Below are 23,539 nucleotides of genomic sequence, written 5' to 3' on the forward strand. Positions count from 1 at the left end.
ATTAATTCTTACTTTCAATTGTAAGAATACAGGTACTAGCTGCAGAGCCTTTATTGTTGACTGCTTTACACATGTACTCTCCTTCATCTTCTGGGAAAGTCTCCGGTAAATAAAGGCAGCAAGTTTCTCCTCTTTCAATATATTGATAGTCTTCTCCATCCTGCAATATTTCTCCTTCAAACCACCATGTAATTTCTGGTTTGGGTTCTCCTGTTACTTTAACTGTAAATCTAACAGGCTCACCATCTACAACAGATGTGTTTTTTAGGGGCTTCTTGAACCATGGAGCTCCTGTTCTGGTTTGCTCTTCATCTTCAATAGTGGAGCCATTCATGATGCTACCTTCTTCTTCCTCCTCCTCTTCTCTTTTCTGTATTAAAATAAATGCATTCAAGTTGTCATTTATACTATAGCAGTATTTTCAGTATAATGATTTAATAACAATCTTGAAGGTAAATTTGTTTCTTTTACCCCCAAAGTAAAGAGCATGTAACTAACAATCATGCTCTGCTTAACAAAGTGTTCTGAAAAATGCATCATTTGGCAGTTTGGGCATTGGGGAACACCACAGAGTGTACATACACAAAGCTAAATGGTATAGGTATATAGCCTATTACTCCTAAGCTATAAACATGTATAGCATGTTATTGTGCTGAATACTGTAGGCAGCTGTAGTGCATTTATGTAAACATCTGAACAGAAACGGTATAGTAAAAATTATGAAATGTTTATAAAATATTCCAGTGACTTACTAGAATGCTTTTTTTGCCCCTCATATAAAACTGGTTTTTAAGAGAATCTTTGGAAGACAATACATATGTTTGCCTGGTACCTTCTGTAGTGCTGCATCGATTTCCTTTTGTTCAAACTGCATGCGTAGGAATTTTTGTTCTTCAATTCTTCTTTGTTGTTCTTCTTCTCTTGCCTTAGCCATTTGTTCAAATCTAGCTTTCATATTCACTTTATGAGTAAATGGAGCTTCACTTTTCTTTGCGGGCTTGATATCAACATCTTCTTCCTTTACAAAAGTGGGTCAAGAATAAAAATTGCTTGTTTTCCAACAGCTTCCAAGAACTAAAGTGTTAATAGTTCTGAAGTTGTCATTTATAGGCACAAAATAATTAGTATGTTTTGTATACATATTTCTGCTACACTACAGAAAGAGATTTTCACTATCCTTTAATTTGATTAAGATGAAAGTATTATTTGTGAGACATTCTCTGAACAGTTGGAACCCTTTTCTCCCCATGTAAAGCTCAGCATATCCATGAAGCCCCAGTGTCTATCTGCCCAACCATCAGTGCTTGTTGACAGTACTAAATAACAGAAAAGGGTAGGGATACTACAAATGTACTGTAACAATTTAAATGCTTCTCACCAGTCTGCATACACATACAGGAAATGCAATTTTCCACTTCATAATTTCCTTCATCACCTTACTTAGTTACTGTCTTTCATATGCATTTTATGCAACAAGTTTATTGATGGTCAAATGGCAGAGAAGAGAACAAGTAGAATAAATGGAAAAACAACTTGAGAGGCAATGACAAATGGAGAAATCACTGAGGTGAAGAGTGCGTCTATTTAGGGGTCAGAGTTGGAAGTAATTAAAATTGAGTTATTTTAAGAGCAGAGCTTTAACTAGATGGTGGGAGTCTATAAAGTCAATTGGTGGTGAGATGGCTGATAGCTTTGAGTAGAGGCATCCTGTAGGTAGTTAATTCATGGTTTCTAAAATACTTCACTCATATTTGACGGTGTCCAAGTTAGATGTTTTGTGGGTCCATCTGGAGATGTCACCATTTATATATTGCTCACAAAAATTGGGATATTTCAAAATGAATTTGAAGTGATAAAGAATTTGATTTTTTTTATTAAACAAAAAGCAAACAAGTCAAAGAAAGTTGTTTATGCAAATGAGATGCAACACCAACTTATTTCATTGGTGAAAAACCTAGACAAAAGGCTGAAAGTACTGGACTATCTGCACGGTCCCTGATCCCCTAATTTTTGTGAGCAGAATATATTGCGATTGAGGAAATTGCTTCAGGGTAGCACATCCAACTAAATTTTGAAACAATCTGTAAAATAGTCACCTATAATAAAAATCTTGATTCACAGATGTTTTACATCAGTTTGAGGTGTTGCACCTCGGTTCCAATGAATGTAGAAGGAGGGATTAAGATAAATTTGATAGATTTCCTGGTTCTCCTGAACCAGATTTTTATTTGATGTTGCGAAATCCTAGAGCATCAGACAGTGGGTATGTTTGTTATATGTGCCATAATTGACAAACATGCCTAACTACAGATATTTTATTAGAGTTTTAAAATAGGCTAAAAGATACATTCTGTGTAAGCTAATGAAAAATTTATTAAGAGTGTTAAGTACAGTTGCCTTTTTTTTTTTTTTTTCTGAAGCTGGAAACGGAGAGACAGACTCCCGCATGCGCTCGACCGGGATCCACCCGGCACGCCCACCAGGGGCGATGCTCTGCCGCGACCAGAGCCACTCTAGCGCCTGAGGCAAAGGCCACAGAGCCATCCCCAGCGCCCGGGCCATCTTTCCTCCAATGGCAGCCTTGGCTGCGGGAGGGGAAGGGAGAGACAGGAAAGCGCGGCGGAGGGGTGGAGAAGCAAATGAGCGCCTCTCCTGTGTGCCCTGGCCGGGAATCGAACCCGGGTCCTCCGCACGCTAGGCCGACGCTCTACCGCTGAGCCAACCGGCCAGGGCCTGTTGCCTTTTCTTGAATCCCTGAAAAGCCAGGTTAAATGTTTACAGGCAATGTCTACTAAGAATCACTGTAAATAGAATAACTTGTTCTCTAGGAGCATTCTTAATAGGACGCAAAATCCCCCACCACATGAATATTAAAGACAGTATAATTAGACAGTGAATGTGAGATAAAGGGGAGCATAAGGAATGGTTTAAATACCAAATGAGTGTGGTACAGCTAAGGCCTACAGGAGCTGGAATGGACTGATTAGGGAAGGTGATGTAAATTAGTCTTTGAAAGACGTCTGGAATATTAACAAAGACATGTGGAACACTGACACATTTCTAAAGAGACAACTAGATACCTGAATAGATGGGGGGGGGCAAGTAAGGGTCCTACTCTGGAAGTTGATTGCACTTGATGCCAAAACTACTAATACAAGTTTTTAAAAGGATCTCAACCCTAAAACTAAAGGGATATAATCAGAGGAATGTCAGCATCCTTCACCAAAAAACATTCAGAACAGCTGCATGGGTTGTAGATCAACCATGTCCTATTTATTCTCAAGTCCTTTTACACAAAAGAGGCAATAAGGCCCTGGCCGGTTGGCTCAGTGGTAGAGCATCGGCCTGGAGTGCAGGAGTCCCAAGTTCGATTCCCATATACAGGAGAAGCGCCCATCTGCTTCTCTACCCTTCCTCCTCTCCTTCCTCTGTCTCTTCCCCTCCTGCAGCCAAGGCTCCATTGGAGCAAAGTTGGCCCCGGGCGCTGAGGGTGGCTCCATGGCCTCTGCCCCAGGCGCTAGAATAGCCCTGGTTGCAAGAGAGCAACGCCCCAGATGGGCAGAGCATTGCCCCCTGGTGGGCATGCCAGGTGGATCCTGGTCGGGCACATGTGGGAGTCTGACTGCCTCCCCATTTCCAACTTCAGGGAAAAAAATTTTAAAAAAAAGAGGCAATAATAACAGTAAAACAAGAAATCACCATCTCATTTCTTTTATTCCTTACATGTTTTATAAGACAAGGTATTACTGCTCTGTTTCACTACCTTTATCCAAAACGGGGGGAATCACATGCATGCTTATGGAACTTGACCTGTGACATCTTCCTAAAGAATCAACTGATTTGTGGTCAAACATTAAATATTGCTGCTTGCTAGGGTTTTATCATTCATCTTCAAACTTAATTCATGCTATACTGTACTTTCAAATGCTATCCATAGAAGTTATCCATAGCTTCTGCATGCCTCTCCTGAGCTCAGCACCTATGTTTCAGACTGCTTTCTCCTTATCCAAATACAGCTCAGATAATGTACTCCCACGGTCCAGAACATAGGCCTTGGAACATAGAGGCTTTCGAGTAATTAATGCATGAATCTAAAACCATCTTTAGATTCAGCATTCTCTAGCTTTAAAATGCCAACTTAATATTTTAAAATCCCTTTGATACAAAGTTCCTTAACGTGGCCTTTGCCTTCTATGGTCATCTGGCCCGTTTTTGCATCTTGATCATTTGTTCTTGCACTCTGCTTGCCTCAATACTAACAAGCACATAATTTCTATCTTTTTGTTAAAAATCTTCTCTGAAGGCCCTCCCAACTTCCTACACCTGTTTTATTAGTTGAATATTTGATGAAAATGCATTTTTAGAAGAACACTGGTAAATGCTGTTAAGTGTAATATGGTAATTCTGGCCAAAAAAAAAATTGCCAGATCCTACTTAAATCAGTGTTCATAACCATGGAACTAGTCCTCAGACTGGAAGGGACAATACAAGTCATTTAGTGTTTGCCTCCTTTTACATCTGAAGGTCCTTGAAATTCATGTTATATGAGTTGCAGGTCATACAGGGTTTATTGGTCTCATCTTTAAAAAGGTAAGTGTGAATAATCAAGTTTATTTTAATTCAAATACAGTGTATACAGTGGTTATACTGATTCAAATTAAAATTTATGCCAATAAATACTTTTGAACTGTTTATTAATAAAAGAAACAATGCTGGAGTAGGAGAATACTTCAAAGTCTCTTTTAAGACCTTGCTGTGCTTTTGTTACTTCCAGATTATTATATAAACCTATGGTTAATTGTAAGTACCAAAACTTATTTCAAAGCCAATTTTACTTCTGTTCAGTCATTATCATTACTGTGCCATAACTAAGTTAAATATAAAATAGTATCCGTCGGCCTTAGCCAGTGGCTCAGTAGATAGAGCACCAGCCTGGTATATGAACATCCTGGGTTGGACCCCCAGTCAGGGCACACAAGAGAAGCAACTATCTACTTCTCCCCTTTCTCTCCCTCTTCCTCTCCCACAGCTCAATTGGTTTGAGCGAGGCCTAGGGCCCTAAGAACAGGTCCCTCAGAGCACAACAGCTTCAGGTGCTAAAAATTGTTGGGTACACGCTCATCAGCCCAAATGGTGTTGCTGGGTGAATCCTGGTTAAGGTGCATGTGGATGTCTGCCTCACTATCTCCCCTCCTCTCATTAAAAAAAAAAAGTATACCTCATGAAAGTTTTCTGCTTCTCGCTCTTTAATTTCAAGGTCAATGGCTCTTCTTCTTGCTCGTTCTTCTTCTATCTTTTTCTGTATTTCTTTTTCAGATAATTGTCCAATTTTTTCAAACTTGCTTTTTAGATTTTTAGCTTGAATAGAACCACTCCTTTTCAATTTGATTAATTCTTCATATTCCCGGCTCAGTCCAAAGGTTTCACTTTCTTCTTCTTCCTTCAAAGAAAGTGATAATCTTTAAATGCTAAAAAATTAGTTTGTACAATAAATAATCTAAAAAATGTTCACCATTTCCTATTTGAAACCAAAAATAAAGGTTAAATAACCTCCCTCAACACAATATCTAAATTTACAAATTAAAAGTAGTGCCACAAATTTAAGACTAGTTAGCATTTCATTTAAAATATTTTTTCATTAGGGATTGTGGCTCAAATCTTCATTTATTTTTAATTTTTAACGAGAGACAGAGATGGACAGACAGGAAGGGAGAAAGATGAGAAGCATTAACTCATTGTGGCACTTGAGTTCATTGATTGCTTTCTTTTAAGTGCCTTGACCTGGGGGCTCCAACTGAGCCAGTGACCCCTTGCTCAAACCAATGACCTTGGGCTCAAGCCAGTGACCCTGGAGTTATGTCTATGATCCCACACTCAAGCCAGCAAACTTGGGGTTTTGAACCTGGGTCCTTAGCATCCCAGGTAGACACTTTATCAGCTGCGCCACTGCCTGGTCACGCAAAACCTCATTTAACATTTCATTATAACCTGCTAAAATTAAAATATGCATATCAAAGTTAGCTTTTACTAGGAATTGTAGAAAAATCTTTGTTTAGTTGAAGGTGAAATATAATTGAAAAAACACTTGTCAGATATAAGTTCTAGTTCTGACACCTACTGTGCAGCCTTTTGCTTAATCACTTAACTCACAACATGATTTTTTAATCTCTATAAAGAGAGTACCTCTAAAATTCTTGTCTTTGATTTGATGGTAGCCTAGTCAAGTTAAATATCACTTTTAAGCCTGACCTGTGGTGGCGCAGTGGATAAAGCATCGACCTGGAATAGCTGAGGTCGCCGGTTCAAAACCCTGGGCTTGCCTGGTCAAGGCACATATGGGAGTTGATGCTTCCTGCTCCTCCCCCCTTCTCTCTCTCTCTCTCTCTCTCCCCTTTCTAAAATGAATAAATAAAATAAAATTTTTTAAAAAAAATATCACTTTGAATAAGTTAACAGGTCTGTCCTCTGGTGGCACAGTGGATAAAGTATCGACGGGAATTGCTGAAGTTGCCGTTTCAAAAGCATCGGGGTGGGAAGAGGGCTGCTGAGATCCCACCATGGGGAGGCAGGGTTGTGGGTGACCCAAGGCTCCAAGATTTGAGCACATGCTCCATTGTCCAATTAGCTTTCACAACACAAATTCAAAGATAAAAATATTAAACATTTCAAGATGGCACCTTGAGAGCATTAAACCACTAAGCATGACCCTGCTGAGCACAGGGTCCTATGAGGGGATAAGTTGCACATCCATGCAGATGGCCATATACAGTGAGTGTGTGTGTGTATTTTGTTTCAATACTAGACTGACTCCATACTAAAATATGTAACAACATTAAAGTTCTATAGTAAATTAAAATAATTCAAAGACTTATCAAACTGATGTTCCTATTAGTATCCATGGTCCCTTCTAGTTTTATTTTATTTTGATTCAGTTAATCAGTTCTATAAATATTTGTTTCAAAGATATAACAAGTGTAAATGCATATATTAAGTACTCTGTAACAGTTATCAATCATGCCATAACCACACATAATTCATGGTATGTAGGAATACATATTTACTTAAGGTACTGTACCAATATCTCAGTCACCAGCAATCTTCTGTATTTTTTAAACTACCAAGAAAGAAGTAGAATTATGGCAGGCTAGAAAGTGCACATAACATATATCAAGTGCCTCACTGGAGTATGTTATAGCATGTCCTTTATGTGAATAATACTAGTAAAGTTATTGTAAGGCAATACATGTAAAATAAAATACATTGATTAATGAATACTTGTGGAATAAAAATTGATATTTCTTAAAATATTACCTCTCCCATTTCTTGTCTTAGTTGTTCAAATTCCTGTTTTTCCATTTCTAGCTTATGCTTCCGTTCTTCCTCTGTTCGTCGTTTTTCTTCTTCCATTTTTTGTTTTAATAATAATTCAAAATTAATTTCCAGTTTTCCCGGTGTAAGAGATTCTTGAGAGATTGTTTTATACATCTCTGGGGAGTCATCATCTACTACCTATTTAAAATAATTCTGTTATTACTCTTGCCAGAATTTTACATACCAAAAAGGGAATATTTCTTGTAGAAACTGATCACTCGAGTAGAAAGGTTTCACACTGAACTAACAATCAGATTTAAATTCTCTTCAAAGACTAAACAAGGGAGGAATTATTAGAAAATATAAGACTAAGGTATTTTGTGATTACAAAGGAAATGGTGACCATCTCCATACCAAGGAACACAAAGAAATACTTCGATTTTATACTATAACTAGTTTGAATTAGACATTAAGATTTTCTAATATTGAACACTTAATAAAATTAAAATGAACCTCTACTAGGCTCTGGCCAGTTGGCTCAGCAGTAGAGCGTCAGCCTGGCGTGTGGAAGTCCCAGGTTTGAATCTCAGCCAGGATACACAGGAGAAGTGCCCATCTGCTTCTCCACCCTTTCCCTTCTACATTCTATCTATTCCCCTCCTGCAGCCAAGGCTCCAATGGAGCAAAGCTGGCCTGGACGCTGAGGATGGCTCCATGGCCTCCACCTCAGACACTAGAATAGCTCCGGTTGCAGGAGAGCAACGCCTCAGATAGGCTGAGCATCACCCCCTGGTGGGCATGCCGGGTGTATCACGGTTGGGTGCATGCAGGAATCTGACTGCCTCACTGTTTCTAACTTCGGGGGGAAAAACAGATAAATAGTACATGTTCATAATAAAAGTTACATTTTTCAAATGTTAATAAAAGAGATGTAGTATTTTCATGTCAGCTTTTCTTGAAAATAAAGTTTATCAGAACACTACATTTTACAAACATTAAAAATGGTGCAAGAAGCCCTGGCCGGTTGGCTCAGCGGTAGAGCGTCGGCCTAGCGTGCGGAGGACCCAGGTTCGATTCCCGGCCAGGGCACACAGAAGAAGCGCCCATTTGCTTCTCCACCCCTCCGCCGCGCTTTCCTCTCTGTCTCTCTCTTCCCCTCCCGCAGCCAAGGCTCCATTGGAGCAAAGATGGCCCGGGCGCTGGGGATGGCTCTGTGGCCTCTGCCTCAGGCGCTAGAGTGGCTCTGGTCGCAACATGGCGACGCCCAGGATGGGCAGAGCATCGCCCCCTGGTGGGCAAAGCGTCGCCCCATGGTGGGCGTGCCGGGTGGATCCCGGTCGGGCGCATGCGGGAGTCTGTCTGACTGTCTCCCTGTTTCCAGCTTCAGAAAAATGGAAAAAAAAAATTAAAAAAAAAAAATGGTGCAAGAAGTATAACAGAATTAAGTTGGGTAGCAATATCCAGAAGTGATGGGTGAGCATTTTTTAGTTAAATGATTGTGATTAAATGGCTTTAGTCATTTACTATATACTGGATGGGATGGAAATTGAAAGGAGAGAAAGAAATAAATGAAAGAAGGAAAGAAGAAATGTGGAAAGGGAGAGGTGAGTGAGAAAGGTGGGGGTAAGGAACTCTCTGTTAGATACCTAGTTCTGGAAAACATGCCTTCCCAACAAAAAAGACAACATTCAACCCTGTGTGCCAGACAGCAATTTAATTAGACACTTCTCAACACTACATTGAAGCAAACACTTTTAACTGAAAGGTGTTATGCCACAGGAGATTTTAAAACTTATTTGCCAACCCTACACTTGGCACGGTTCAGAAATAATAGAGTATTCCCCAGAGTTTAATGGTTTCCCTTAACACACTCTAAAAAGCTGAATGCACGCTAATGGCACTCTCCAATTACATTCTATCTTACCATGCTTCTCCTTGCTTCAGCAAATGCCTTCTTTTCTTCCTCTATTCTCCTTCTGGCTTCTTCTTCCACCTTTCTCTTTTCATCTTCTCTCCTTTGTCTTTCCATTTCTTCAAAACTCAGTTTGAGTTTACCAGGGCGGTACCCTTTAAAATTTTTTTCTGTGTCTTGGTTTTCCTCCTCTTCATTTACCTAACCAAGAAACAACTTACTACTTAGAACTGATATTCATTGAAGACAGGAATGAATTATCAGTCAAGATACAGACTCAGCCACCTCACACAGAAATGTTTCTTTGCCATTAATACACTTGACCAAAATACACCTCTTTTACAGTGTCTTATATGATAAAGTATTCAAATTTAGAGAAATTTCAAATAAATATATATGATATATACTTAAGCAATTCAAATTTTTAAATAGATCTGATGAAGCATTTAAAAATGTTAAGGGGTCCTTTAAGAGTTATTAAACATTAACTTTTCCAGAACAAACGTAACACATGTATGTGTGTATACTTGAATTGAGGTTCAGATATACCTACAGAGAGTCTCTTTGGTAGTAAAATAAAGTTCTCATCATTTACATGAACTATAGTACTTCTCCTTATGCTAATATAATCAATTATTATTTTATATAAAATTCAAATTTTATAATTTTATCATTAAAATTCTAATTTAGTTAAATAGTAAATTTTTTTTTTTGTATTTTTCTGAAGTCGGAAACTGGGAGGGAGTCAGATAGACTCCCGCAGGCACCCGACCAGGATCCACCCGGCATGCCCACCGGGGGCGATGCTCTGCCCGACTGGGTCGTTGCTCTGTTGCAACCAGAGCCATTCTAGCGCCTGAGGCAGAGGCCATAGAGCAGAGATCCCCAAACTACGGCCCGCGGGCCACATCCGGCCCCCTGAGGCCATTTATCCGGCCCCCGCCGCACTTCCGGAAGGGGCACCTCTTTCATTGGTCAGTGAGAGAGCACAGGATGCATCCTGTGTACTGTATGTGGTGGCGCCACAAAGCACAGTGATGCGGGACGCACATGTCAGGGCTCCGGAAGCGCGTCATATCACTTGTTACGGCTAGCAGTGACAAATATGGAACCAGACACTGACCATCTCATTAGTCAAAAGCAGGCCCATAGTTCCCATTGAAATACTGGTCAGTTTGTTGATTTAAATTTACCTGTTCTTTATTTTAAATATTGTATTTGTTCTTGTTTTGTTTTTTTACTTTAAAATAAGATATGTGCAGTGTGCTTAGGGATTTGTTCATAGTTTTTTTATAGTCCGGCCCTCCAACGGTCTGAGGGACAGTGAACTGGCCCCCTGTGTAAAAAGTTTGGGGACCCTTGCCATAGAGCCTTCCTCAGCGCCCAGGCCAACTTTACTCCAATGGAGCCTTGGCTGCGGGAGGGGAAGAGAGAGACAGAGAGGAAAGAGAGGGGAAGGGGTGGAGAAGCAGATGGGCACTTCTCCTGTGTGCCCTGGCCGGGAACCGAACCCAGGACTCCTGCACGCCAGGCCGACGCTCTACCACTGAGCCAACCAGCCTAGACATTAAATTTTATGATTTGATTGATGATATTTCTATTTCAGTTTACTAAATTGACCACCAGTGATATCTAAAATGTGTAGGTACTGGCCCTAGCGAGATTGCTCAGTTGGTTAAAGCGTAGTCCCAATAGGCCAAGATTACAGGTTCGATCCCCAGACAGGGCAAATATAAGAATCTACCGATAGATACATAAATAAGTGGAACAACAAATCAATGTTTCTCTCTTTCTCTATAATCAATGAAAACCTAAATTAAATTAATAAAATATAGTAGGTATGCAACTATACCTAATAAAATATAGTAGGTATAGTTGTTATGCAACAATGATTACCCAATAGTTATGACATTTTCAAACAAATGTCTAGAAAATTAAAACTTTCAGAGATATAGTCCTTAGAACATCATTAAAGTTGATCAAGAAATTCTTAAAGCTTTAAAAAATTATCAATGTCTAGTTTTAAATTCTTTTTTTTTTTTTTTTTGCGAGAGGACAGGGACAGAGAAAGGCAGAGAGAGGGACAGATAGGGATAGACAGACAGGAAGGAAAGAGATGAGAAGTATCAATTCTTCCTTGTAGCACCTTAGTTGTTCATTAATTGCTTTCTCATATGTGCTTTGACGGGGGGGGGGAGGGGCTCCAGTAGAGCGAGTGACCCCTTTCTCAAGTCAGTAACCTTTGGGATCAAGCCAGAGACCACAGGGATTCCAACCTGGGTCCTCTGAATCCCAGTCCATTGCTCTATCCACTGCCACACTGCCTGGTCAGGCCATTTTTAAATTTCTATCATGAAATATGGAATCAGTGTTTTTTCAATTTTATTTTTTGTTGATAAATCTATTAATATAATAATAATAATAGTTAACATATTTTTGTGGGAGAGACAGAGTCAGGGAGAGGGACAGATAGGAAGGGAGAGAGATGAGAAACATCAATTCTTCATTGCAGCTTTTTAGTTGTTCATTGATTGATTTCTCATATGTGCCTTGACCAAGGGGCTACAGCAGACCGAGTGACCCCTTGCTCAAGCCAGCGACCTTGGGCTCAAGCTGGTGAGCTTTGCTCAAACTTGATAAGCTCAAGCTGGCGACCACGGGGTCTCGAACCTGTGTCTCGAACCTGGGTCTTCCACATCCCAGTCCTACACTTTATCCACTGCGCCACCGCCTGGTCAGGCGATAGTTAACATTTTAAATGCACTTCCTATATGCCAGACATTTCTTTGACTGCTTTCTGTATTAACTCTTTTAACAAATAAGAAGTAGGCACAATTATTTTCATAATTTTATAAATAACTTGTCCATGGTTACACATTTTAATGGTAGATATCTGAATCTGGACAATCTGCCTCTAAAATCCACTTTTTTCCCCCCAAAATCCACTTTCTTAACCATTACACTATGTACATGTATACAAACACACACACATACACACACATATATACACACATACATATGTATCTTATATAGCAAACTGTTTATTCCATAGTAAACTTATTTTGATATGTTCAAACATTTGAAAAACTGGATGAAACTAAGCGTACACTTCTGAGTAGACAGGAAAGTGCTGACCCCGCCACTGAATTCACTGCAGGATGAACTAACAGGTGAAAATAAACCAGATTCATTGAGTAATTATTTTGCATATTTATAACAATTTATAAAAACAAAAATGTGCCCTAGCCAGTTGGCTCAGTGGTAGAGCATCAGCCTGGCGTACAGGAGTCCCGGGTTCGATTCCCAGCCAGGGCACACAGGAGGAGCGCCCATCTGCTTCTCCACTCCTCCCCCTCTCCTTCCTCTCTGTCTCTCTCTTCCCCTCCCGCAGCCAAGGCTCCATTGGAGCAAAGTTGGCCCGGGCACTGAGGATGGCTCCATGGCCTTTGCCTCAGGCGATAGAATGGCTTTGGTTGCAACAGAGCGGCGCCCCAGATTGGCAGAGCATTGCCCCCTGGTGGGCATGCTGGGTGGATCCCGGTCGGGCACATGCAAAAGTCTGTCTGACTGCCTCCCCATTTCCAACTTCAGAAAAATTAAAAAAAATAAAAAACCCAAAAATGTAAAGGGTATCAGAGAAAATGTCCTGGAATGAAAATTAAAAAATAATATGGATACATATTATATTTGGAATATGTATATGGTTTCAAAATCAGGCCTTTTTATATAGAAAATCTCTTGGAAGTCATAGGAATGAACCTTACCTAAAGCCAGCTACCTTCCCAAATATTAAATGTTTTATATATAATATTTATATATTATAATATAATTTATATTACCTATTATAAATTACATGCTATTTATTATTTATATATTAAAACATATAAACGTACATAATTATACATTGCGCATAATCTCATTACATATATAAATGTGTAATATATGTGTGTGTCTACAGGTTTTACCATTTGCCGCCTTGCTTCTTCAAATGCACGCTTCTCTTCTTCTAAACGTTGTCTTGCTTCTTCTTCAGCTTGCTTCCTTCGGATTTCTTGTCTTTGTCTCTCTAATTCCTCAAAAGTTAGCTTCAGTTTTCCAGGAGAAACTGATGGGTTTTTTGCCTCGTTATCGAGTCCATCATCCTAAGAAAACATTATGAGAACCCGTCTTTTAATCATAAAGGGAAATGCTGCTAACCAACTCAACTGCTTTTTGTTCCATAAAAAAAAAAAAAACATTACCATGACCAGTGAAAGACACTTTGCTTCCTTGAGAGATCGTTGTTGTTCTTCATATCTTAGTCCTTTATCGTCTTCATACTTGACCCTTTCTTTTTCTAGATCCTCAAAATTCTTTATTTTTCCAGATGTTTTGTGTGATTTGACAGGTACCACTGTTATAAGTAGTGAATCATCTCCTTCCTAATTTACAAAATAGACGATTAGCATATTTATTCATAATTAAAATTTAGGTTTCGTGGCACTTTACCTCCATCATTGGTGAATTTTATTACATTGCCATCAATGTTATGAAGAACAAAAATTTATATATTTTTTACAGATTTCTATTAAATTTGTAAAGTCACTGTACATTATGAGTTAATTTCATGCAAATCTACTGCTGACAAGGTTCAAGGATTAGCTTTTTCCCTACAAGATGGTGTTAATACAGTTGTTTGAATAAAACCCCATGACATTATCTGAATTTAGCTATCTATGCACTAATGCTTACGACAGGCCTGTGAGTATATTCTAAATCAATTTGATGGTGGATGGATTCAACTTAAAAATACAAAGAAAGTTTCTCCATATGATTTTTCTCTCCATGCAAGTTTTAAAATACTTAGTAAAACTAATACTTAGTGAGAAAAATAAAACAGTATTGCCAAGTGATTTATAAAACACTTTTATATTATAAACAAAACTCTTTAGCATTTGATGCTATTAAAACATTCTTAAATATATTTTAATGTATTGGCTCTATTATATAATCTGTTGTTGCCTCTGAACTTTTTCAAAATTAAAGTGAAGAGCTATAATGTGTAACACATGCCCCTAAAATAAAATTGCTTCCAATTTATGAAGCTGTAGTTTTAGGCACACCATCAGATTGATTTATTTTTAATTTTCTGTTAGATAAAAAACTGAAATTTTTTGTGACTGTTAAAGATTTCTTCATGGTAATAGATAATTCTTCAATCTCTACTAGTGTATGATAACCAAAACAAACTATCAGGAACTCTGAGGGAAGAAGACAAGTGATGAGAAGAAAACTGCCTTTTAAAACTGTTAGTTTTGCACAATCTCACCTATTAGCCACAGTTCAAGATATGTGTATATCTATCTCAAAGTGAGACATGTCTCTAACCATGAAAATAAAAGCATACTTTTCTTTAAAAACACTAAGCTATAGTGTTCGAAAGTGCAAAAATATCGTCTTGCTTTGCAAATTATTTTTGTCCTTTTTGTTGTAGCTGTATTTATAAAAAAAGAATTTTTAAATTTTAATTAAAAGATGATTTGTGAATCAAATAATTTTAGGTGACTGTTCCATTAAAGTAAGTGTCCATTTACCTCTGATGCTGATTCAGTTCCCGTATTGTTTATGTCCTCAATCTATTGAATGAGAATTTCATATCATTACATTACATCGGATTTCTGGTTTTTGCTTTTAAACATATAATGGAAAAATAAATTTTCAATTTATAATAATTGAAATACTTTTATATTGTTTCAAATAAGCCAATTATATCCCTTTAAATGGAGATTAAATCTCATATTGGTTTTTGCATTTTGATATCAAGATCTAGAGAACAGTAGAGGAAGAAAAAATTAAAATAAAGCCTACCTTTGTAATTCTGGAATTTGGATAATTGACCCTTCCAAACTATTATGACCTGCCAGTGAGCTTACATAAGCAGCAATTAATTAAATTATCCACTTAAACTGAGGTACAGAAACATTTCTCCATTTTCTGTCTCTGCTATCATTAGCAATCAAATAACATGATAACAGTATTTTATAATAGAAATATATGTCAAAAATATAACTGATGATAGCCTGACCTGTGGTGGCGCAGTGGATAAAGCATCGACCTGGAAATGCTGAGGTCGCCGGTTCAAAACCCTGGGCTTGCCTGGTCAAGGCACATATGGGAGTTGATGCTTCCAGCTCCTCTCCCCTCTCTCCCTCTCTGTCTCTCCCTCTCCCTCTCTCTCTCCCTGTCTCTCTCTGTCCTCTCTAAAAATGAATAAATAAAATAAAAAAAAATAAAAAATTATAAATATATATATATATAACTGATGCAATGAAATACAGTAAAAATGGTAGGCTTTCACATGGCTAGCTTAGAAAAGGAAAAAAATTCTGGAAGTTGTACTTGTTTATATTTTGACCAAATCTTGGTAAAGAAGGCCCTCATTCAAAAACAGGGAGTTCAATTTGGCCATTACTCAATAAGACACATCAATATTAGCTTGAAGGGCAGGCTAACGTAAAAGAACAAAATGAGAAATTTGAGAAGATAGGTGATTTAAATAATGCAATGTTTGAGATCTCAGGAAAAGGAAACATAAGCAATGAGGGAAAAGTTAGAAAATGAACATTCAGATTATTTATTTTTTTGTTGCAGAGAGAAAGAGAGACAGAGAGAGGTACAGATAGGGATAGACAGAAAGGAAGGGAGAGAGATGAGAAGCATCAAGTCTTCGTTGCAGCACCTTAGTTGTTCATTGATTGCTTTCTCAAATGTGCCTTGACAGGGTGCCTCCAGCCAAGCCATTGACCCCTTGCTCAAGCCAGCGACCTTTGGGCTCAAGCAAGCAACCATGGAGTCATGTCTATGATCCCATGCTCAAGCCACCGACCCCGCACTCAAGCTGGTGTGCCCATGCTCAAGCTGGATGAGCCTGCAATCAAGCCAGTGACCTCGGGGTTTCGAACCTGGGTCTTCTGTGTCCCAGTCCTATGCTCTATCCACTGTGCCACTGCCTGGTCAGGCCAGATTGTTTATTGTTTTAATTTGATTTTTAACACCAACGAACAAGCCTGGAAGTAGTGTGTTTCTCACGCAGCCTAAGGGGAATTCTGTTGTACCTTGGTTCATTCTAGGAACGGCTGGCTACGTCTGTTCTGACATCATCTCATTTGTCTATATTCTCTGTCAAGGAAGAAATAATACATTTTATTAAGATACCAAATTTTGCCTGACCTGTGTTGGCGCACTGGGTAAAGCATTGAGCTGGAACGCTGAGGTCGCTGGTTCGAAACCCCAAGCTTGCCTGGTCAAGGCACATATGGGAGTTGATGCTTCCTGCTCCTCCCTCTGTTTTCTCTATCTCTTTCCTTTCTCTCTCTCTCTCCTCTCTCTCTAATAAAAATGAATAAATAAATAAAATAAATTTAAAAAGATACCAAATTTCTTGAAAAATAAGTATTCTGAACAAGTTATTTAAATAAATTTATTTTATATTTTAAGTTTATTTTTAATAGTTTTGTTCAGAATAATTTGCTTTGTTACAGAATTATTTAGCACACTAATTTGCTGGGTGAAGGTTATACTGAATAATGTATTATACTAAGAAAATATTGATAATTTAGCCTGACAAGGTAGTGGAACAGTGGACAGAGCATAGGACTGGGACACAGAAGACCCAGGTTCGAAACAGTGGACAGAGTATCAACCTGGGACCCTGAGGTTACTGGCTTGAGTGCAGGCTCACCAGCTTGAGTGTGGGGTCGCTGGCTTGGGTGTGGGAACATAGACATGACCCCATGGTCACTAGCTTGAGCCCAAGGTCGCTAGCTTGAGCCTAAGGTCGCTGGCTTGAGCAAGGGGTCACTGGCTCATCTGGAGCCCTTGGTCAAGGCACATATGAGAAAACAATCAATGAACAACTAAAGTGCCACAACTACTACGATTTGATGCTTCTCATCTCTCTCCCTTCCTCTCTCTCTCTCACTAAAAAAAAAAAGTGGATCTATAATAAAATAACTACAAAATTATTTCCCTTCCAAAGGATGTTAACAATTCCTCTACAAATAACATTAACCTCTCAATAAAAAGTTCTAGGAGATATGATGGGAAGCCTGACATTGAGAATATAGGGAAGAATTTTACTCAGCCACCCTCTTAAATTCAGGAACCCCTTCTATATATAGCCTTCTTAAATATGAACTTGGCACAAGTGGATTTTTCAAGCAAATGTTAAGACTCTTCTTGGCTACTTCTTATATTCAAAGATAATTTTATTAGATTCCAGCAGAAAATGTACTTAATTAGGATTTAAAATTAGACCTTATATTTGCAAAATTAAATTGCTATTAATAGTTTATTTTGTTCTACCTAAATATTCTGAAATAATTTAATAGGCCAAAATGTCATTAACCAAGATTCTATGGCACCCTGCTATGTAGTATCAAGGGTTACTAAAGTGGTTCTTTGTCATGATTATGTTTTATTTTCATCTCTCTCTGAGTATCCTATGTTTTTAGTATGTTCACACTCACTTCTTCCAACATCCACATAGTTTTTCTTTGAGAAATCACTATCTATATATTCAGTGCCTACGGTTGTTATAGGTCTTAAAGTCTAGTGAGTAATCAGTGCTTTTTGAAAAAGGCCAGCAGATTTAGAAAATGTAGACTTAGCCCGTATGCATACCCACTATTTGCTGCCAAACACCGTGTATTTTAATTATATATTTTATTATAATTTCATTACCTGATTTTATAATTTATATGATAAATAAAATTGCATATAGTTGTATATTTTATCTTTAGAATTTATAATAATTATAATTTTATTCCCTTCTGAAATTTTGTTGCAAAAGATATACTAATCTTTGACAACTTGAGGTGGCAGAAGTATATACCATCCTTTCCTCAGGTAAAGAGTACATAGTCATAAAATATAGGCTTTTTTAACTAAGTCTATAACATGTCTGGCATATGTCATTATTTGCCACCATGCAAGTGGTTATTGGTACCATACAAGTGGTTATTTGCAAAGTCTGGGTAATTACATCTCTTTGACATGCAAGTATGGCATACGCTTTGCTTTCTTTGTCACTTTTCATTTTAGAAAGGCAGCAGAAGCTAGAAGGAGCATAGCAAATAGGTTTAAGACCTTAAAGAGTAAGCAAAAGAAAAATAGAAAGAAAAGCCAAGTACAATCTTGCAATTAAAATGTTTTTTAAAAAAACAATATACTGTGAAGATGCTATGTTACAACAGTTGTTAAAATATTGATGAGAGAAAGAGGGTAAATTAAAATGGTTCCACAGCATTTTATCTACGTATATGTATTATTATTTAGGTGAAACATTAAGTCTTTACAGCTCACTTACTTTGTACCAGACACTGTTCTAAATGCCTTGCATTTATTAACTCGCAAAATCTTATTTGTAACTCTAGGAGATAAATACCATTATTATCTCATAAATCTCAAAACATTAATCATCTCTTTTGATCTTCCAATGTAGATCAGGTCAAAGTGCATAAACAACATAACTATTTTCTGTCATCTTTTCAACTCTATGACTACAGATTATTTATAATATAAAATAAATATCAATATGTTAAATTTTTGTGAATCAATCAGTTCTTTATTTAAAATATAATTATGACTATTAGAAATGCAAGTTTCTGTGTCATTAGAATCATTAATATTTAACAGATTAGCTTTTTCTGGAAATTATTATATCAGATTCTTGTGTATTTCAAAAATACTTACCAGCCTCTTTGTTCTCATGCTCTGAGCTAAAATATATGGGAATTCAAAGTTCATTAAGAAACTATATAAATTACAGTAATAATACAGTACCTTAATTCTAATTTGTCTTCTGTGGCTATGGGCATCAGTTATATAAAGGAAATGGCTGTCACACATTTGTTCCCCTCTCCTATTACCATCCCCAATTTAAAATAAAATTAAACTAGCTAATAATACCATCACTAAATAAAATGTGATTTAAGTGGTTTCAAAATCTTGTGTAGAAAGATACATAAATTATGCCTTAGTATTTGACAATAACCAAGTTTTTTTAATTGCTATTAAATGACCAGCATTTAGGCCCTAGCCGGGTAGCTCAGTTGGTTAGGCCAAGGTTGTGGGTTTAATCCCTGGTCAGTGCACATACACAACTCAAGTAATGAATGCATAAAGAGTGGAGCAAATGCATATTTCTCTTCCTCTCTCTCTCTCTCCTTCCTCTTTAAAATCAATCAATAAATTTTTTAAGAATTAGAAAAAAGTTTGAAAAAATAAGTAAAAGATCAGTATTTTATTAATGTGCTTGTGGACAGTTTATATGTGAAATTGCCTTACATCTTTATAAAATCCTGGAACATGTTAAGAAAAGTAAGCAATGTGGACAGTGTAAGGAATGTGGGTATAATGATAAGATGGTATATAACAAAAGTCATCTCCGTATTCAACCTTAAAATAGGCACATTCTGCCCTTATCCTTCTGGACATTTGATATTAAATATTTGTGCTTAAGATCTTGTTTTCAAGTTAGCTGCTATGTAATAGTTCATTTTATGTTAAAATATTTTAATGAGGCAACATAATGATTAGTTTTAAACTGTCAAATTAGTTTCTGAAACAAATACCAACTTAATATTTAGTGTATACCTGCTCAGCCCTTTTTGCTAATTCCCGTTGTATCTTCCTCTTTTCTAACATATCCTGCTCAATTCTGCGTTTTCGTTCCTCCTCTGTTCTCTTCCTTTCTTCCTCTTGTCTTTGTTTCTCCATTTCAGCAAATTTACCTTTAACAGTTCCTAAGAATATATGAAACATGCTTGGTATTTTGCCGTTTTTCATTTTTGCAATTTCATTTACAGTTTACCCTTCAAATTTCTTACCTGTTAGCTTCGGAACATAAGCTTTTTCTATTCTAGAAGATACCTCTTCCTCATCGTCAGAAGCAAGCATGTCTTTAATCTAGATGGTTAAATAAATTAATATAAACATGTCACAAATTTAGACTAAACACATCATACACAGAGTTTGAAATTAGTTTTTAAATACAGAAAATTATTTTAATTATAGTTAATATGAAACACGGTTAATGTGAATAATAAAATGTAAATTTAAAAAGTGAAAGTATTTATACAGGAATAAAAGAAAATAAAATAACCTCCTGCTTTCTCCTGTTCCATTCTCTCTCTCTAATATATTGTTCTTTTCTTCTTTGCTTTTCATCTCTAGATCTCCTTTGATTTCTTTCTTCCCTGGCCCTCTGCATGGCTTCAAACTTATCCTTTACATCACCTTTGCCAAGTTTTGGCACATAGGTTTTTGGTACAGGTTTAGATGAAGAAAGCAGAATCTTCGTTAGAAGAAAATAAAGAGAAGAAAGTTTTAAAAAATAAGATAGGAAGAAATTAGGTAAAGATAGATCAGAATAAGCAATACAAGAAATACTTGTGGAAACAAAAAATGTAAATGAGTTTGAAATCTTTATTTGAACGATTAGAATCTGACTACTTTCTGAAATCTAAGCTCAAAAAGAAAATTATAGAAAATACAAGAGTAAATATATTAATATATAGTCTGGAACTTCCATTTTGTACATGCATTTCCCTGAAGCTGCACCCTAGTGAAATATAAAAATCAAATACTGGATTCTAATTTAAAACGACCTGTATTTTTAGCATCCTACACCCATCACTTGCTTAAAAAAATACCAAGACTAATTTCAATAAAGTAGACGAAGTTGAAAATAAAGCAAAAGTTAGGCTTTCAAGTTTAAAGCCCAATTCACATATTAATGTCCTTGCTTGTTTTCATATCGGATCTGAGCAAAACAGAGGGCCAGTCCTTTATTTCTCACTTGCGGCTGAGATGTGCCACAGTCGTGCACAAGCAGTGACTTATATTGTTACTGCTGCGCTGCGCTGCCAGAACTTCCACACACCAACATTAAAAACGTGTGAGAAATCTGCGTCATTCCAAGTAGGATGAGCTCTAAGAGGAAAATTCCCAAATGGCAAAAAAAGGAAGAATCTGGTAAAAGACTGGAGAAAAAATTTTCCTCCAGTGTAAAACCTGGAAAGCAAATTATTCTCATCATTTTTGAAAATTATGCTGATCTCTCAAAGGAGTTTCAGTAAATAAAGCTTCAGTGCCTCAGAACACCAAACCCTTTCTCCTAGTAATAACGGCAAATTGCTTAATTAATCTGGGCATACCCAGCCTTTACAGTATTTTATTCATGTAGGGTGTCTCTGGGCATTTAAGGTTTTTTAACGTTTATAATTTTGGGGTGTCACCAAATTTGGGGGTGAGCTCTTATGACAACTCTCAATAACTGCAGAAAATGGCTAAGAGAAGTTGTATTGTAGCTACTGGAGGATGCGCTTAAAAGGAACCTCCCCTGAGAGGGAAGTACGCTCCTTCCTAAGAGTATATACATCGAATCATTTTTCAATGGAAAAAAGTTACTTCTAAGACTTGCCAAGATATTAAAATTCTATTCAAGATACCGCCCATCATGTCCATTTCACTATCATTCGCAAATTTAGTAATCATGATTTCTAGATTAGAACCCAAGTGAAAATGCAGGGCCCAAGACCAGCCTATGAATTTTACTTCTTCTTATGTTATTTATCTTGACACTATGTTACTATGAACTTCTCAAGATGACCTTTCCACTAAACAATTGCCCTTTCTACCTTATGTTTCCTTATGTTTCTACAGTCAACCCTGTGTTTCTCCCATTATTTTTTTAGTTATGATTTTAATTTGTGTTTACATAGATTCAAGTATCCCACTGAATATATATCTCCCCCCACTTCCTTAGTCTCCCATTATTTTTACTTTTGAGACTTACCTCAGCCTTTTGAGAAATATCATTCATGTTTGCTCTGTGTGGTCTTGGGGTGATTATGAAGCTTTGTATATTTTTGCACCTGAAAAAATAGTATTGAATAACAATTTTTAATGACTTAATTTGTAAAATGTGCTATGCATGTTTGTGAACAATAATAGCATGTTAATTGCTCTTTAAGAAATACTGACATTATTCAGGCAAGTACTAAACTAATAACCCTCAGCTTCTTTTCCCAAGATTTAGGGTACAGAAGGTACAAGATGCCTGGTATTGAAAGACCTTTGTAAGTTTATGATCCAAAAAAAAAAGCTTTGTGAAAATATCTAGTTCACTTGCAAAGAATCTGTATTCTGTAGTTATTAGGTGTATTATTCTATAAATATCAACCAGGTCAAGGTGGTTGACTGTGTTATTTAAATTTCTTTGTCCTTACCTTTTTTTCTGTTTAGTTTTATCAGTCTTCAGCTATGTGGAATTGTCTGTTCTTCTAATTCTGTCATTTCTATCTCATGTAATTCTGAACTCTTTTAAGTACATATATATTATGATTGTAATTTCTTCTGTTTGAATTGACTTTTCCATCAGTATGAAATTTCCCTCTTTTTACCTCATTCCCTTGAATTTACCTAATATTAAAATAACCCCATCAACCTTCTTTAGCTTGGTTTTCATGGCATATAATTTTCTAGCCATTAATTTTCAACTTATCTTTGTCTTCATATGCACGTACATCTCTTAGACACAGAATACAATTGGACTTCGATTTTTTATTTATTTTTTAATTTTTATTTTTTTAGTGTGTGCGTGAGAGAGAGAGAGAGAGAGAGAAATAGGGACTGACAGGGACAGACAGACGGGAAGGGAGAGAGATGAGCATCAACTCATAGTTGTGGCACTTCAGTTGTTCACTGATTGCTTTCTCCTATGTGTCTTGACCAGGGGGCTCCAGCTGAGCCAGTGACCCCTTGCTCAAGCCAGTGACCTTGAGCTCAAATCAGTGATGACCTTGAGCTTCAAACCAGTGACCTTAGGGCTCAAGCCAGCAATCATGGGGTCATGTCTATGATCCTATGCTCAAGCCAGTGAATTTATAGTTTTAAAACTGGTTCCTCAGCATCCCAGGCCAATGCTCTATCCACAGTGCCACCACCTGGTCAGGCTGGACTTTGCTTTTTAAAAAAATCAATTCTGCCCTGGCCGGTTGGCTCAGTGGTAGAGCGTCGGCCTAGCGTGCGGAGGACCCGGGTTCGATTCCCGGCCAGGGCACACAGGAGAAGCGCCCATTTGCTTCTCCACCCCTCCGCCGCGCTTTCCTCTCTGTCTCTCTCTTCCCCTCCCGCAGCCAAGGCTCCATTGGAGCAAAGATGGCCCGGGCGCTGGGGATGGCTCTGTGGCCTCTGCCCCAGGCGCTAGAGTGGCTCTGGTCGCAACATGGCGACGCCCAGGATGGGCAGAGCATCGCCCCCTGGTGGGCAGAG

General features: G+C 37.5%; 1 protein-coding gene across 5 annotated transcripts in view; it reads right to left on the bottom strand.

Annotated features, from left to right (window-relative positions):
- NEXN (nexilin F-actin binding protein) overlaps positions 1-23,539 on the bottom strand; it is a 68,462-nt gene that overhangs the window by 758 nt on the left and 44,165 nt on the right. Inside the window, exons 2-13 of one of the 5 annotated variants that reach the window (XM_066268830.1) lie at positions 22,062-22,140; positions 20,367-20,558; positions 20,092-20,170; positions 19,859-20,007; positions 14,797-14,838; positions 13,465-13,644; positions 13,189-13,365; positions 9,236-9,424; positions 7,312-7,509; positions 5,219-5,440; positions 833-1,018; positions 13-370 (exon numbers count right to left, since the gene is read on the bottom strand). In XM_066268830.1, the coding sequence (XP_066124927.1) occupies positions 13-370; positions 833-1,018; positions 5,219-5,440; positions 7,312-7,509; positions 9,236-9,424; positions 13,189-13,365; positions 13,465-13,644; positions 14,797-14,838; positions 19,859-20,007; positions 20,092-20,170; positions 20,367-20,558; positions 22,062-22,088 (1,999 nt within the window). In that variant the 5' untranslated portion in view covers positions 22,089-22,140. Of the gene's footprint in view, position 1; positions 371-832; positions 1,019-5,218; positions 5,441-7,311; positions 7,510-9,235; positions 9,425-13,188; positions 13,366-13,464; positions 13,645-14,796; positions 14,839-19,858; positions 20,008-20,091; positions 20,171-20,366; positions 20,559-22,061; positions 22,141-23,539 lie in introns of those variants that run through there. The other 4 variants (XM_066268831.1, XM_066268833.1, XM_066268834.1 and 1 more) reach the window with 4 other exon arrangements.

The sequence above is a fragment of the Saccopteryx bilineata genome, chromosome 3 (assembly GCF_036850765.1).
Source record: "Saccopteryx bilineata isolate mSacBil1 chromosome 3, mSacBil1_pri_phased_curated, whole genome shotgun sequence".
Taxonomy (NCBI): domain Eukaryota; kingdom Metazoa; phylum Chordata; class Mammalia; order Chiroptera; family Emballonuridae; genus Saccopteryx; species Saccopteryx bilineata.